We start from the raw sequence: 18017 nt of genomic DNA, 5'->3' as shown, positions 1-18017 counted from the left end.
GAGCACGAGCAGATAGGGTTTCAACTGTGAGCAGGTTTCTACATCCATATGCCTCCAAAAGTCAGTAATGTGAATTATTGTTGGAATTTCCAAGTTAGAACTGTTGTAAAGAGGCGTTGATTCAATGGTCAGTTAACCAGGTTGGAATGCTTCTTCCCCTTTTTCCCTTTTCCCAACCAAGGGGTGTTGATACCATAATGCTACACATGCAGAAGAGAACAAGAAACATCTATTTCCACCATGGCTTGTGGTTTAATGCCTGCTTTACAGTTTAGTAGTTTCCTTTCCAGTGGAGCTCCGAAAGTTGCTGAGTCCATTACAGGGTTATATGTTCCTCCAAGTCGTATGGTAATAGAAGGGCAGTTGGTGCTGCCCAACAGGAAAAATCTTACAAAGTAGAGTGAAAAGGACTCTTAGCTTGATTTTATAATAGGGCCTCTATGTGTTTATTTTACACAGGCCAATATAAAACAATCCAAACTTAGGTGAACTAAAGGCAACATATGTGCCTAGGTGTTTTTTATATTTAAATCATTTTATTAAAAGGATAAAGAACAACCAAGAAACAGTAATACAATATGAGACATTAACAATATTCTTACAGAACCAGACCCCAAATGAAAGTGCCCAATACTCCATCCTCCCACCCAACCCAACCTGTGTGGTGGGATACAGCTACAGAACCAGAATGTATAGCAACCTAAAAAGATAAATTCAGCACACTACTGTACGCTCTAGGAATCAGTGTAGTCCAGAACCTCTCCCAAACTCGTTGAAAATGGATGTCTCGAGGAGAGCTGATGTCAGAAATATCTAGATGTTGCCTCTAAAGTGTCAGAGAAGGTAAGTCTGATGAACGCCAAAGCAGGAGCATAGTCCATTTAGCCATCAAACACATCTCATGATAAAAAGTCCAGGAAACCCGAGGGAATTGTCTTTACCAGATCATAGTGACCAAGCAGCAACTTTGGGTCACTTTGCAATGGCCAATCACAAATCTGTGCAATACAGTCAGTAAGATGTTGTCAAAAAACCAAGACTCCTGGACAAAGAGGATTTCATTCAAAATCTGTTCACTTACGCACAAGATCATCTATGGTGAAGCTGCTGAGTACATGCTTACTGTAATTGATCTGCCTTCCAGAAACGCCCAGAGCTCTGCAAGGACTTACCTCCAACTACATTACCCCACCTATTGGCATGTAAAATACAAGACTCTTTATGCTTCGTCCTTCCCCTACATCAGCACGCAATCCTGGAATGTGCTGCCACGACAGCTTAAGGTGCTTGCCGATCATCTGCAGTTCAAGAAGTCCTTGAAGACCTTCTTATTTGCCAAGGCTTATCCCCCTGGCTAATCCTCAGTTTATCCTCTTCCCCTTGTTGACTCCTCACCCCTGTCATTTACCCGTGTCGTCCCGTGTACCTTCCTCTCCTGCCGCATCCTGTTTCTGTGCCTTTTCCATATTGACTTGTATGCTGTTGATTTATGTAAGCCACACTGCGCCTGCTTATGTGGGAAAGTGTGGGGTACAAATGCACCAAAATAAATAAATAAAGCCAAAACATATGTCCCAGTGGCTCCTGTCTGGGAGCATTTAGGACAAGAATGTCTAGGTGGTTTTATATAATAGGCTCCTAGAACAGCATCTGTAGTGCAATAAAGCAGTATCTGCACTCAGGCAGGAGAAAATTGCGCTTACTCTCTGAGTGTAGAACAAGTAGAAGTAAATCAATTTTTTACTCTTTCAAAAAGTACAGAGACTAGGGGACACTCAATGAAGTTACATGATAATACTTTTAAAACAAATAGGAGAAAATATGTTTTTACTCAACGAATAGTTAAGCTCTGAAACTTGTTGCTAGAGGATGTGGTATCAGCAGTTAGTATATCTGGGTTTAAAAAATGTTTGGACAAGTTCCTGGAGGAAAAGTCTATAGTCTGCTATTGGGATAGATGTTTAGAAGCCACTGCTTGCCCTGGGATTGGTAGCATGGAATGTTGCTACTATTTGGGTTTCTGCCAGATACTTGTGATCTGGATTGGCCACTGTTGGAAAAAGGATGCTGGGCTGGATGAACCTGTGGACTTACCCAGTATGGCTATTCATATGATCTTAAGTATTCACATAGGGCTAGATTCAGTAAAAAGTGCTCCTAAATCAGCACTGACAAAAATCGGCACTCAATGCTATTCCATAATGAGCACTCAAAGATGAGCACTCATTAAAGCACAGCACTGAGTACCAATTTCAGTGTTCAAATTTGGGCACCAGGCCTTACATCTGCTGAATCCAGATATAATTCCTGGCCCCCAGTTTGGGAGAACAACCCTGGTATTCTATAATACTGCATGCAGATCTGACCTGCTCATGCACCTCCCTTGGCCACACCCCCTTTTGGGTTGCATGCTATGGGATTTGGGTACACATTGTTATAGAACAGTGCAGAGCAAAATGTGTGCCCAGTTCCAAACTGGTGAATTTTTGGCACTAATTGGATCCTTAGCCAATTTAATTGTGCACACATCTTTGGGTACCATATAGTAAAATATACACACACACATCACAACTCCACTGCAGCTCTGCTCAGACCACAACTCTGGGAATGCATAAATGTATGTGTGATCTTCAGCATGCCCAGTTCTATCTTAAAACTGGCTTTACATACAGAAAAGGTTTTATAAAATCTTGTGCTTTCGCTCGTGTGTAGCACTATGTTTAGGTGATATGCACCCATGTAGGACGAGAGTGAAGTGTAGAAAGGTGGTGAGGAAGCCTCTTTATATTCAAGTTATTTAATTTCCTAAAGGGGGTAATGTTGGCTTTAACTGAGCATAGGTGTAGTTTACTAGTCAATTTTTTTTTTTTTTGGGGGGGGGGGGGCGTAGCAAAGGGTAAGGAAACTTGGCATTGAGGGAAGGGTAACCAATTCAGCATTAGCCCCTGCAACATTTGGGGCTGTGCTGCCTCCCATGCCCCCTCATCTGAGCTTCTCTGGCTGAGATTATAGGTGGGTGCTGATTGTAGTCAAGGATGATGAGAGGGTGAAAAGAGGATCGTTTTACTCTTAGCAGTATTGAGAAACAAAGTATTGAATTTGAGCCATGAGAAAACCTTAGAGAGATAGTTATTGAGGATCATAATGGGGGATGTGACTGTGACCTTAAAGGAAATGTGAATATCATCTGCATAGCAGAATGGAGTGCAAGAACAGTTTTGAATGACAGTGAGAAGAGGGGCTAGAAAAACCTTAAAGAGAGCTGGTGACAGTATAGAGCCTTGAGGAGCTCCAGAAAGAAGTAGAAGAAAATCTGTAGACTCATCGTGAAAAGAATGATGGTAAGAGTGATCAGAAAGATAACTAGCAAACCAGGAAAGAACAATGTCAGATATACCGATGGGATGCAGTCGTTGAAGGAGAAGAGTGTGATTAATGAGGTCAAATGCTGAAGACAGATCTAAGGAAACTATAATTACTGAGTGACGATCAAGTGAAGTATGGATAAGGTCATGAGAGCAGAAGCATTTCAGTACTATGATTTTGTCTGAAACCTGCTTGAAACGGATGAAGGAATATTGCTTGATTCAATATGTTGAATGAGTTGATTGTGAACCAGTTTTTCCAAGGATTTTGGCAAAGAAAGGCAACATCAACAAATTTTTACCCTATTTCTGAGTAGAGGGATCGAGATGAGGCTTCTTGAGTAATAGGCGTATAGCCGCATGTTTCCATAAGGCTGGAACAGTACCTGAAATGAGAGACGAATTGAGTAGAGGAAGAAGGAGCGGGATAATTACTGGGCTGAGGAATTTGACTAATCCTGCTGGCGATAAGGAAGAATTGAGAGAAGAAAGGGTACAAGAAAGAGAGGACGCTGTGAGTAAGTTGAAGGAGGACCAGGATGAAGAAGGACAGATAGATGAAGAGGTGGGAGACAATAATGGGAATAAATGGGCAGAAGAGGGAGATGGGAAGAAGGAAGAAGCACAGAATGAAGTTTGCAAGTTTTAGTTTGCCAAGCAGATGCCAATGAGTTTAAAGATAAAATAAATGGGCCACTGTACCATTCCCTCAGGTTTTTGCAGCCCAAATCAAGACCCTGCATTTTTTCAGCATTAAATCTCAGACCATTCCTCTAGCTTTGCTAAGTCCTTCCTCATGTTATTCATACTATCAGGGGTGTTTATCCTAGTGCAGATTTTAATATCATTCACAAAGAGGCAAACCTTACCTGACAGCCCTTCAACAATATCTTTTACAAAAATGTTTAAAAGAACTGGCCCAAGAACCAAACCTTGCGATACACCACTGGTAATATTCCTTTCCTGAGAATAAGCTCCATTTACCATTACCCTCTGTCACCTTCCACTCAGCCAGTTCCTAACCCACCAGTCAGTCACATTATGGCCTCCTACTGAGGGTACAATTTATTTATTAGTCATCTATGCGGGACTATGTCAAAGGCTTTGCTAAAATCTAAATACACGACATCTAGTGCTCTTCCTTGATCCAAGTCTTTGGTCACCTGGTCAAAGAAATTAATCAGATTTGTCTGACAAGATCTTCCTCTAGTGAAACCATGTTACCTCAGGTCCTGTAATCCATTGGATTCCAAAAAACTATTCTCTGTTTGTATGAGGGTTTAATGGAATTATTCTCCTTATGTAGTTTATTTCATCCTCCAAAATGAAACCATGTTAAATTGCAGGCTCAGTACCTGATTGGTAGTTCTTATACAAGTAGGTTTGTAAAATGGGGCAGTTACATGTGGACATGGCACCGCTTACAAGTAGAAACTACAAAATCACCACATCCATGTCAGAAGCGGAGCCAGGTTGATGGCGCGGAGGAAGCGAAAGTGGCGCGAGAGCGGACTTCCACCAAGAACAAAATAGGCTCCGGCGCCAGCAGAACTCCATTTGGGGGAGCGGCTGCTCCCCTGGCGCCCCACCTAGCCATAGGGGGAGTGAAAGCGGCACGAGAGCGGACTTCCACCGGCACTGGCGCACATTTTCAATACAACATGACGAGAAAAAAAAATAGGCACCGGCACTGGCAGAACTCCGTTTCGGAGAGCGGCTGCTCCCCTGGTGCCCCACCTAGCTACGCCACTGATTCATGTGTAAGTACCAACATCTCCATGTGGCAGCTGCTGGGTCCGTGCCATTAATTTTCTCAACATGTATCTTTGTAAAATAGATGATCCCAAAGCATGTGCCAGCAAATTCAGGTGCACTCTTGCAGGTATTTTAGAAAAGACTCTGCATCTAAAATACCACTGAACCATGTCTTGATGTAGCTGTCTCAGGTCTGATATCTATTGTCTTACATAAAGCAGGGCTCCACCTGCGCACTTGTTCTTGGGGTAGAGGAAAGAACTGATCATTCACAAATGTCCACTGATTAGTCAGTTGAGACCAGCCTCCCTCTGTCTTAGGCTTTCACTGGTATTAGTTTTCTGGGGATTTACCCATTTCTTATCCAGTCTATTTCTGTCTCTGTCTTACAGGTGAAAAACCCCACAAATGCCAGGTGTGTGGAAAAGCCTTCAGCCAGAGCTCCAACTTGATCACTCACAGTCGCAAACACACGGGTTTTAAACCCTTTACCTGTGAACTCTGTGGGAAAGGATTTCAGCGCAAGGTGGACCTGCGCCGACATCGGGAGACTCAGCATGGGCTAAAGGGAGAGCTGAGCCATCCTCCACACTGACCAAGAACCACAGTGGATAAATATCCAAGGGCAGAACACTGGGGAACAAATTTTCTTGAAATATGGGAACTATAGACACAACTTTGTTCCAGATGGACTGTCTCTAAACATGAACCTGGACACCCAGCTAGGACATGAATTCTATCTCTAGCAGCTAGACCAAGAATTCTAGCACCAACATCTGCAAATATGCCTTCTAGGTCCAATACTGGAAGCTCCACTCCTGCTTCAATACCTGAACACTGAGTTTTAGTTCAAAAATTTAAAATATATGCTTTAAAATGCCTGAACCATGATTTATAATCTCCAGTACTTAACATATCATCTTTAGATGCAACACTTTGAAACTAAGTTGTAAATTCCAGTTTTAAACGTGGATCCTGGTTTGTGCAGCTGAAGTTTGAGCTCAGACTTTAATACACAAGTTGCTCAGGACTCCATCCCCCTAATTCTACAAATAGTCCTCAAACTTGTATGCATCCAAATTGTGCGTGCAATTTAATTGCTTAATGAGCCAATTAGCGCCAATAATTGAGTGCTAACAAGGGGTGTGGCCATGGGAGGGATATGGGCGGGTCAGGGGCATTTCTAGGATTTGTGCACAGTGTTATAGAATTCAGGAGATCCGTGCCTAACTTAGGCGAGGGATTTACACCAGGGTTCAATTGGTGTAAATCCTCACGACCAAAATTGGGTGTTGATCCTGGTGATAAGTGCTATTCTATAAATGGCAGCCTACTTTGAATGCCGTTTATAGAATAGCCCTTAGTGCGTGTTTTATTTGGTGCTCAAATTTGGGCACTGTTTACAGAATTGAGTCCCATGACTGGTTTATGTGCAGATGTCAGAAAAGTTCAGTGTTCTATCCACTATAATAAAGTGTTTGTAAGTGTGTGCATGTTTATGTATCCTTGTGTGAGTGTCATGGCAAACTTGTCAGCTGACAACACAAATTTTAGGAGATACATGGGGTGATACATTGGAGCTCTCCACTTAAAAGATGTTCCAGGACTAGGAGACAGGCTTTAGTAATGGTAGACATTTAGTTACACTGGTAGAGTTTAATGTGGGTGGGGATTGGGGTCTCACTGCACTGAAGAATGAGACTGAGGTACATTTGCATGGATGAGGGTGCCAGTAATGGAATGATCAAAGAGAGGGATGGGGGTTGTTTCTATGACAGCTCCTATATGCATTGTATTTCCTTGCCCTAATCTAATTAACCCCTTTATTTTCAGGAGCCCTAAATATTAAAAAGAAGATTGACTGCTAGCAGTCAATCCCTCGATGTGGGAAGCAATGCCTTTTACACTCATTCCCCTCCATATTAATCTCAGTCAGAAGAAACTGGTTAAGAAAGAACAAGTCACCTGTTGGAACAGACAATCACTCCTCAGTCCCATGGCATGTAAATAATTGATGGAATGGAAATGCTCCAGCACTGAGCTTGTATTGTTCTGGAGCAGCCACAGGTAAATTCAGGCTGCAGGAAACTGCTAGAGATTTTTGTTCTAGTTGATCGTTCATCCAAGCAGGGTAATGTGTGATTCTATGTCATGGAGGACTGTGCTTGTTTGTTTCTTTGTATGATCTGCATTTTATAGTGTCCGTCCATTCCACTGCTTGAGTGCCAGAAGTTTCAGGCCTTGAGAATCCATCTGATGTTACCCCCATCTTTACTTCTCCATCTCTGCAATGAGCAGGTCGGTGCCAGCAGGAGCTGGGGGATATCAGTACAGTCAGTTGTACCGAGTGCAAACACTGATTTGCTTGTCAGTGATAATTCTATTTAACAACCAAATAAAAAGCTGAAGGAGTCAGTTTGATTCTGATTACATCACAGGTGTTACTATTGCTGGGGGCATCAGAGGCAGTTTGTGCTACCCCCATCTGTTTCTCCAGATCTAGATCCATTGCACATTGTAGGAGGAGGGGCTTTGTTTATGTTTATGCCTGCATATTTTCTTGTATGTGTGTGTGTGTATTCATGCTTCTTTCTGTCTCTTCTCTTTTCTCTCAATTTCTTCTCCCTGCCTCTTTCTATTTGGTCTTAAATCTCCCCTCCTTTTTTACTCTCACTCTACTTCATTCTCTCCCTGCATCTCTCCCTCTTCCTCTTTCTCTAGTGTCCGTCTCTTTCTCTTTCCTTTTCCCTCACTTGGATTTGCAGTGCACTTTAGAATTTAGGGTTCCCCAAGTTCAAGGTCAGAACTCACTGCCACCCCATCTTCTCCAGGGCACAGCAGTACATGAAAAAGCATTGGTAAAGAATGCTCTCCATTCTAACCCCAAAGAAACAATTCCAGATAGTTGAGAAAACAGACACAAAACATCAAATCTAATCTTAACTGGGACTTTTCTCCCTCTGCAGTTAGTGAAAAAGGAGATTGTTTTCACTTCATCTCAGTCTCACCCAGTTGTAATCCCTTTGCTTGGCTAAAAAAAAAAAAAGTCCCAATAATCCTGCTATTTTGTTTAGCAAATAAGGAGCATGCAAAATAATTCTTCCTATTGAAAGAGAGAGAAAAAAAAGGGTGGGAGAGGAGGAAGAAAAGAGAAGAAGAAAAAGAGGGGGAGGGGAAATAAACAAATGGAGAGAGGTCATAGAGAAAGCAGGAGAGGAAGAAAGTGAGAGAGATAGAGGGAGGACAGAAAAAGAGAAAGAGAGGGAGAAAGAGAAGGGGGATGGACAAAGGGAAAGGAAGAGAATGAGAGATACAGAGGGAGAAGAAAAAGAGAGAAAGAGAGGACAAGTGAAAGAGTTAAGGGGGCAAGTAGGGTGTGGAGGAGAAAATAAAAGGATATAGACAGACGAGATTGGTTTGGAGGCCCTTGATGTGGCCACGGAAACACTGCAAGAAGTCCTGCTGCTCAGTGCCCAGCTTATAGGCCTTAGGTGCTCATAGGAGAATAGCAAGATATGTTTCACACAAGGTAGGTGGGGCCTAGGCCACGTGGGACATCAGCATCTCCAAATGCCATGTTTTGGACTCAACAGGGGAGAGATCCCAGAAGGTGTGGGTCATATTCCTGCTTTCCCCAGTAAGGGAATGGCCCAAAGGCTTGTTGCCAAGAGAAGGGATCTTCTAGATCCACATGGCTGGTACGATGGATCCCTGCTGACCATCCAGGGGTGCAAAATTTCTCAGAGGGAATGAGATTCCTGTGTGGACAGTGGAAAAAAATGAGAAAAATAATGAATATACTTTAAAGAAGAAAAAATGAATATAGGAGAGTAGGAAGATTTGTCCACCTGGCAGGATGGATAGAACAGATCGTAGAGGAAATGGGTGGGCACTATGGTGTGTGTGTGGGGGGTGGGGGAGGGAGGCCTGCACTACCTCAGAAACATTTCTCTAGCCCATTCTGAGCTTTAGGAGAACTAATCTGTCTATGGCCCTGTTGGATCACTTATTCTGCTTGTTTCTGAGAGCTTTCTCTCAACAAAGAAATCTCTGGCCAGCTTCAGCTCTCCAGTAAAGCTACCAGTATCATTTTAGCAATTCTCCTATATGGGAATGAAGCCTGGGGCCTATAGATACTCCAAAATTATATGAAAGGGGATGGAACACTAGAGAATCATGGCAGCACAGGGGGCTGGGTGTTGGATTCATCATGAAATCTAGTCTCCAAGGGCGACCGGTTAGTCTGGAGCCTGATTTTAACAGGGGTGGGAGCTCATTCCCGATATTTCTGCCTTGGTGATCATGGCAGGCTTGGTGCAGGCCTAGTTCAACAAGGCCATAGGGGCCGAGGAGGGGAGGGTGTGGGGCATGAGGAAGCCCAAAGTCAATGGAGGTTCTGGAGCTGAGGTGACCTCATGCTTCATTGGATCTTCCAAGGGATATTTAAAAAAAAATGCAGTGGTGGGAGGCAGGGCCAGTGAGACAGAGCCCCCTCCTACTTGTGCCGCAACCCCCCCCACACACAAACACACAGACTCAGGCTGCCACCACCCCTGTCCCTGTAACTTTCTGCATCTGCTTCTCACTTGGTCTGCCACTCTCCTGCTCCTGTGTGCTGAGACCCGGGTTATTGTGTTAATACAATCACCCAGGTCCTGACACACAGAAGCAGTAGAGAGACAGACCAAGGGAACAGAACCTTCTGTCTGCCAGCGTAAGTCTTGCTAACACCAGGTCTCTCTTGGAGGCCAGGCCTGGGGAATCTTGTCCCCCTGCCCCCCTCTCAGTGGCCCTGGTAGGAGGGACTTTCCATGGGAGTCTCTCCTCACAACAATTGAGGAGGGCTCTGGGCTGGGATATTTACATGGAGCACCTCCAAGGCATAGGATTCCTTCCTGCTCCTTGAAGGTATCTCACTTGCCATCCCTCCCTCCCTCCCTTGGTTGGTTGGCTTCTTTAGGTTCTGTTACTGTGGGATTGTTTGTCACAGCTTTGGGGGGGGGGGGGGAATACCCAAGCTAGGAGTACATTGAAAGGATGGGGCCTTTAATACTCACCAGGTGGTGAGTGTTGGGCCTAAGCTTCTCAGTTGAGGCCTGGAGGTCCAGGCCTGTTCTTAGCTCTAGCTGACATGGCAGGGTACTGGTTTACTTATTGGACTTTGGAAGTCCCAAATCTGAATAGGAAATATAGCTATTTTCGAAAAAGCAAAACATCTATTTTTTTTTAATATCATTTGTAATAAGGTTTTGCGCTCTGTGCGTTTATGTTTTCAGGCCATTAAAAAAAAAAACAACAACAAAAAATGTACAAGTGAAAAACATAGAAAATCAAGCCATTGTGATGTAGGAGGGAGCAGTGGCGTAGCCAAGGGTGGGCCTGGGTGGGCCCAGGCCCACTCACTTTGGGCTGAGGCCCACCCAGTAGCAGCACACCTATGGTGTGGTTGGCAGGGATTCCCAAGCCCCACCACCTGAAAACTCCCAACAACTGTCCTTCTTGCATACCTTGTAAATAGCAGATGGCATGCAAGTGAGACAAGGAGAGACCAAATCACCTGTGGGACAGGGAGGGGTTCTTCTGCCCACCCATCTTGGGTCCAGGCCCACTCAAAGTTGGGTGTCTGGCTACGCCCCTGGGAGGGAGCCAGCATTTTTAGTAGTCTTGTCCCCCAGACTTCCCAGGAGATCAATGGGGCACCCTAGGGGGTACTGTTGTGAACTTCATATAAATGATCCTAGGTATACATCTCACCATTGCTCCCTTATGTTGTCTGCTAAGCCATCCAAAACCCACCAAAAACCCACTACCCCCAACTGTACATCACTGCAATAGTCCTTATTTATTTATTTATCTATCGCATTTTACCCCACCTTTTCCCACAGAATGCAGGCTCAAAGTGGCTTACAGTAGACTGGAAAGACTAGCACCAATCCAGCGGTTTTACAAATACAATATTTAAATAGACAAATAGTTAAAGTAGAGTAAAAGGAAAAAAAAGAATAGAAATAAGGGATCTAAAATGGTCAATTTAGAGCTGTTAAAGAAATTGGGAGTTCATGAGAGATCCTAGGTCGAACTCCAAAGGATGAGATGTTGACTCGTTGTGACCCCCAAGACAGTCAGAATAGCGATCGATTCCTCTCTCAGAATCAGCAACAGAAACAGCTGACTGGAAACGGATCCCGCCGAACAAGAAAGTGGATGCAGACCACAGCTATCTGCTGGGACCGGCGGTCCTGATGAAAGTGAGACCAGCACAATGTGCAGAATCCTCCAAGAAGTCTCTCCAACGCAAGCAGCTGACAATGCCCAGCAGCCGGGACTGGTAATGCAGTAGACGACCCCGGTCTGGCGGAGCCCGCTGGAAGAAGGTGCCAACGGCCCAGTGAAAAGCTAGAGGACAAAACTGGACCAGGACGAGCCAACCACCAGCCCAACCAGCTCCCAGCATTGCACCGCACCCAATGAAGAACTGGTCCTCGCTCTCCGGCACCCACCGCCGCACCGCCAATGCAATCGGGTCCTCTGCCGGCCAACCGACAAGCTGACGAATGGGAACAACGGACAGTTGCTCTCCATGGCATATTTATTTATGGGTGAAGGGGCCCCTATATTTGGGAACAGTGGGTTTCTAGTGAGTTTTGGAGGACTCACAACAGGCAGAGGGAGGTATGGGCCTGGGTGCAGCTGTCTACAGTGCACTGCACCCACCACTACACTACTCCAGGAACCTGCATGCTTTTCTAATGGACCTGGCTTTAACATCTGAGGCTGTCATAGAGGCTGGTGAGTACTATTTTTATTCACATTTTTGGAGGGTGGGAGGGGGGTCATTGGCCACTGGGGGATTAAGGGGGAGTCATCTCTGATTCCCTCCATTGGTCATCTGTTCATTTAAGGCACCTTTTTATGCCTTATTGATTATAAAAAAAGGTCTAGACCAAAACGTTGAAGTTTTTGCCCTAGACATTTTCATTTTGTTCCATTATGGCTGCAAAATGTCCACATATTAGGCACGCCCTAAGCACACCCTAATCCTGCCATTGAAACACCCCTGACACACCCCTTTGTGATTTGGATGGATTGCAGACGAAATGCATAGATAAATGCCTGCAAAATAGGTTTCAAAAATACTGATTTGGACATTTTGGGAAGAAATCTGTTCAGATGGTGCTTTATGACACTTTTGGGATGTTTTTCTCTTTCGAAAATGAGCCCCATGGGCTCCTAGCTATTGATGGCAGGAAATCCGTTTGGGGGGTTTTGTAAAATATTAATCCTTCATATTGTTTGCTTGGGTAATTCATGTTATTCCTCATCAATAAACAAAGCTGTGACCTCTTTTTATTTATTGGTTACATTTGTATGCCAGGCTCAATGTGGCTTACATAGCACCATAAAGGCGTTCACCAATTCCGGTATAAACAGTTACACAGTGATTTTTTTTAAAACTCTGCCTTGATTGTCCATTTTTTAAGAGTGTTGGTCATGTTTAATAAAGTTGGATGTTATCGCTATTTGCTCATCTCCCTAGGAAGAACTTTGTGTCACTGTTACTTAAGTGAAAAAAAGAATCTGAACATATATATATATATATATACTAGTAAAACAGGCCCGTTTCTGACACAAATGAAACGGACGCTAGCAAGGTTTTCCTCGGCGTGTGTATGTTTGAGAGAGTATGTGTGAGACTGACTGTGTGTGAGAGAGAGAGAGAGAGAGAGTGAATGTGCGAGTGTGTGTGTGTGACAGAGAGAGAGTGAGACTTCTGGGTGCAAGTGTGTCTCCTCTGGCTCCCCTCCAGCCACCCAGTGATTCTCCTCTCTCCCCTGCTCCCCCTCCAGCCACCCAGCGATTCTACTTTTTCCCTTGCCCCCCTCCAGCCACCCACTGATGCTCTTCTCTCCCCTGCCACCCAGCGAGTCTCCTCTGTCCCCTGCCCCCCCTCCAGCCACCCAGCGATTCTCCTGTGTCCCCTGCCCCCCTCCAGCCACCCAGCAATTCTCCTGTTTCCCCTGCCCCCCTCCAGCCACCCAGCGATTGTCCTATCTCTCCTGCCCCCCCCCTCCAGCCACTCCTCCACTTTAATCAGCATATATTAAAAGCACAGCACAGCAAAGCACAGAAAAGCACCGATCACATCCTATATAATAAAATGCACCTCCAATGTTCTGAAGCCGTAGTTCCGGAATGTTGCAGGAATGCTTCAAGGCTCTCTGTGTGTGTGTATAGGTTTCTTACATAGGTGCTTTATATAATAAAAAAAAACCTGTTAGTGAATGAAATTTGTGTTCCTTCACTCTCAGATATTTTGTGACGTAAAGCCCTTATATAAGAAACATGTCAGATCAAAACAGTATTAACACCCAGAATTCAAATAGTAACAACCCTACCTATAAAAAGGTGGCACTACAAATAATCCTTCTATGCTCACTCAGACCTGGTGGTAAATTTCTTGTACGGTGCATGCTTTAAAATCCCCTGTTTACTTCTGTGCATTTCTGTAGAATACATAATGGGTTGATTACTATGCATTTTAAAATACAGTGTGCTCATATTTACTGTGTGAGTTAACTGCTATGCTGAACCCCTTTCTGTATTCTGTGCCTATTAACATGCATGTACTCCTCAGGGTAACCACACACTTCTGCTTGTTGTAGCTTTCTGCATTGGCCTCTCTGAGAGGCCCTAGAACATTAGGACACTTCCAATTAAGAGCTGTAGGTTAGAAACAGAAAACTGACAGCTAGAGTGCCAACACAGAAATTACATGCCAGCAGAACACTTCACCAGATGCAGAAGACAGAAGACCCTCACCAAATAAAGAATAAGTTACCATTAATAGGACTAGAAACATGCATGAACTGGAATCCTCCAAGAAGTTAGCATCTGCATGCAGTGTTACACTGGGGAAATAGAAACAAAAGTACATTTCCTCGTGTACTGTACAAAATACACAGGTACCAGAGATGCTATTGCTACTAATCATTTCTATAGTGCTATTAGATATACCCAGTGCTGTGCACATTATATGCAGGCATTTTCTCTGTCCCTAGTGGGCTCACAATCTAATTGTACCTTGGGCAATGAAGGGTTAAGTGACTTGTCCCAGAGTCACAAGGAGCTGCAGCAGGAATTAAACCCAGTTTCCCAGGATCTTAGTCCACTGCACTAACCATAAGGCTGCTTCTCCACTCCAAGCCTTTTCCCAAAGCAGAGAAAAATAAAAGACTTCCCACAACAGAATGAAGAGGGAAACCTTTGTATAATCTTGAGGGAAACAGAGAAACAGCAGCTCAGAAGCTACATAAACTGTTTTGATGTAGATACAAAAGGGAGGTATGGAAATCTGATTAAACTAAACTAAAACCAGAATATGTCATATTCTGCTATCAATTGAATACTGTGCTAATACCCTTCAAGTGCTTATATTATTATTCAAAATACAAAAGAACGGAGGAAAAGACCTCAAAAACCCAAAGTACTCAGTGACAATGCACAGACAATTTAGCACTAAACGGGCAGCTGCTTCATCACAGGTCAGAAAAAAACCCCTTTCTTCTTAATTATGTTGTATTTTCACTTTCAGCTTTTTGAGTTTTAAAATTTTGCATTTAAAATAATAAGCAGCACATAAGGTACTTAACTGAATTCCATCATCCCCAAAGGGGACCCATTTTGCCCTTTGGCTTTGTCAAGGGAGTTTCAACATCCAATGTGCCAGCATGCCATTTGTCATTCTTCTGCTGACATCTGATTTGTGTGCTATTGGGGCTGGTTCTGGGATCCTGATCTATAAAGGCACAATGGTACCTATGTTGCCTTTATAAGTGCCCTGTTATAAAACAAGTCTTTTCCCCCAGATTCTATATATGGCACGCCAAGTACCACACGTTATATTGTGCACGTAGCCAATTTATGTGCACTACTGAATTAGTTAACAAGCCTATTAGTGTTGATAATTGGCCAATAATGACCAGTTATCAACACTAATTGGCAGTGATTGGAAGAGTGGAGGAGTGGAGGAGTAGCCTAATGGTAAGTGCAGCAGGCTTTGATCCTACCAACCTGAGTTCAATTCCCACTGCAGCTCCTTGTGACCTTGGACAAGTCACTTAATCCTCCATTGCTAAAGGTACAGAAACTTAGATTAGGAGCCCTCTAGGGTCAGAGAAAATACTTGCTTATAATGTGTTCAGTGCTGCATGCATCTAATAGTGCTATAGAAATGATTAGTAGTAGAATTTATGTGCGCATCTTTTTAGGCGTATTCTAAAAAGAAGCATGTGTAAATTCTAGCATGCATAGCCAAAAAGGGGGCATGGCAATGGTGGGAGTTTGGACCTATTGGGGCAATCAGTCAAATCTACGAGCATGGTTATAGGATTCAGGGGAGCTCACCTAGATTTAGGCGCATTTACACCAGCTTTTTACTGGCGTAAATGGCTGTGCCTAAATCTAGGCGTGACCACCTGGCCTATGCACTATTCTATAAACCATGTCTGAATGTAGACATGGCTTAAAGAACACTGCTATGCATGTAAATTGGACATGTCTAGATTTTTGTCACTTTGTAAATCTAGTCCGTTATGTGTTACTTCAGCAAAAGAGATATATATTAATGGGCCCATATATTCATTAGATCTAAATTGGAGGGTGTGAAACTGAGTGTGAGACAGAGTGTGAGTGTGGGTGGTGCAAAGAGGGGGAAAGACTAGATGCAGGTCAGTCTCTTTTTCTGTGAGTATATTCATCTGTGTGAGTTGCTCCACATCAAAGTTTCTGGATGGAAATGTCTCTATTTACATATCTAAAGTGATTTTTTCCAGTGCCAGCTTCGGTTCCCAGTAGGACCACAAAACCCATAATTCTTTGAAAGTGAAGGTTGAAAAATCAGTACTGGAGCAAAATGTCCCTGTGATCATGAAGCCATCTCTTCATCACCTCAACCTGTGACTTACATTTAACACAACAGGTCCTATAAAGTCTTCCTCTCCTAGAAAATGCTGTAAACATAGCACAAAAATTAAACTATCATGACTTCAATCAGAAAGAATACAAGAGCAAAGACTGAGGTGGGAGCCTGAAGCTCAGGAAAATCTGAAGCTGGGAGGAGCCAGGTTTAGAGCAAGCCCTGTCCTTCTGATAAGTTTATCAAGTCTTGCCGCCTGCTAACTGTAGCCTGCAAAAGACAGGCTTGAGAGGGAGGAGAAACAGCTTTCAGGCAGAGATAGAGTACACTGCTCACATATTATCTGGTATGCTGTACAGAAAGTGCCTGAAAACACTGAACTCTGTAACCACTTCATCTGCAGAGAGAGATCGAATGGAGAGTCATTAGAATTTAGACCTTTGATGGGTCAGTATTTTAGGAAAATGTTGAGTTTATGTTTGGAAAGAGTGAAACATTCCAGAATGAAGCGCCAGTTCCTGCTCTCTGCTCTGTCTGGAAGAAAGGCAATATGTAAATCCCAAACTAAGTATTATGAACAAAGTTCATTGATACAATAGGCTCCCTTTTGGACTTACGGTCTTTTAACCAGTATAGACCTTATTTTTGCCAAATTGTGCTTCAGTGATAGACAACTCTTCTGCAGAGAGAGGTCCTGCTCAGTCAAACAGCTTTTTGGAGTTCTTTGGCACAGGAGTGTATTACACTGACAGTATCTCCACTGAGGACCCTGCAAGGGGATGTGACCATTGTTTTATCACTGCTGGGCAGCTGGGCTTGCTCCATTCCGCACCCTGCTTCCTCCTCCTTTCCCCAGTGATTCAGCAAATCTTCCTTTGGGAGAAAAACAAGTGTCAAAATTCACAAATCACAATGTCAGCTTTCAAACTTAAGCCAAAAATAAGAAAGGAACAAAAAAGCTGTATGGGTGGGGTGAAATGAAAGGAAAGGAGTAATATAGAAAGCCAAGGACATCTTTATTTCATGTGGCAACTAGCATATTACTCTTTAGAAAGAGTCACGAAGGCACATAGCATTGTACAGTCACCAAACAATAACTATTATTTATAAAGCATCATGAGTTCACACAGCAGTCCCATCAGTGTACAGAGTGCTGTACAGGTTCAACACAGAGAATCAAGTCCTAGAAAGCTTTAAAGTTAAGCCATGAACCATTAAGAGAAGGACAGAAAGAGAGTGCAGCAGAGAGCACCATTGATTAAACAGATGGTCTTTCTATGGCAAGAAAAGCAGAAGGTGAGGAGAGAGGGAAGAAGGGAAAGAACGCACAGAGGGGCCCTTTCAGTAATGCTTTACTCTATTCTCTGATTGCACTAGCATTTGGTCAGTATTCCTGTTAGCTAAGCATCTTGGGATGCACTGAATGTTTTATGTCCCTCAAACTGTGCACCCAAATTAATGCCATGTTCCTCACCCCTCCCACCCCCTACTTTTTTTGTTACTTTTGTACCCCGTGCTTTCCCACTCATGGCAGGCTCAATGTGGCTTACATGGGGCAATGGAGGGTTAAGTGATTTGCCCAGAGTCACAAGGAGCTGCCTGTGCCTGAAGTGAGAATTGAACTCAGTTCCTCAGGACCAAAGTCCACCACCCTAACCACTAGGTCCTTTGATTGGAACACTTTTATGTTTTACTTATAATTGTCATGACCTGAGGAAGAAGGTTCTGGTCTTTGAAAGCTAGTAAAAAATATATATTAAGTTAGTCCAACAATAATTAAAAGAAAATTATCATTTTATTTTCTTTTTGTGTTATTTATGTTTACTACCTTTAAAGTGGACTAACTGTGCAACCACACTACTCTATCCAAATTAATGCCTCTGAAGATGGTCTCCCAGCAGTAGTTTCCTGTTCTCAGAGTTCCAAAGCTGGTCATAAATGCATTAAGTTGATTCAGTAAAAGTTCTCACAGATTTTTTTTG

At 43.5% G+C, this 18017-nt stretch overlaps 1 protein-coding gene across 4 annotated transcripts in view; it reads left to right on the top strand.

Moving 5' to 3' along the window:
• The window catches only part of GFI1B (growth factor independent 1B transcriptional repressor), a 31399-nt gene extending 25128 nt beyond the window's left edge, over positions 1 to 6271 (top strand). For all 4 annotated transcript variants that reach the window (XM_030206171.1, XM_030206173.1, XM_030206169.1 and 1 more), the window contains one exon: positions 5513 to 6271. In XM_030206171.1, coding sequence (XP_030062031.1) covers positions 5513 to 5715 — 203 coding nt within the window. In that variant the 3' untranslated portion in view covers positions 5716 to 6271. The remainder of the gene's footprint in view (positions 1 to 5512) is intronic.
• The last annotated feature ends 11746 nt before the right edge of the window (positions 6272 to 18017 follow it).

This window comes from Microcaecilia unicolor, chromosome 6, assembly GCF_901765095.1.
Source record: "Microcaecilia unicolor chromosome 6, aMicUni1.1, whole genome shotgun sequence".
In the NCBI taxonomy this organism is placed as follows: domain Eukaryota; kingdom Metazoa; phylum Chordata; class Amphibia; order Gymnophiona; family Siphonopidae; genus Microcaecilia; species Microcaecilia unicolor.
Note: the sequence above shows the minus strand (reverse complement) of the source record. Positions and strands in the feature narration are given on the sequence as shown.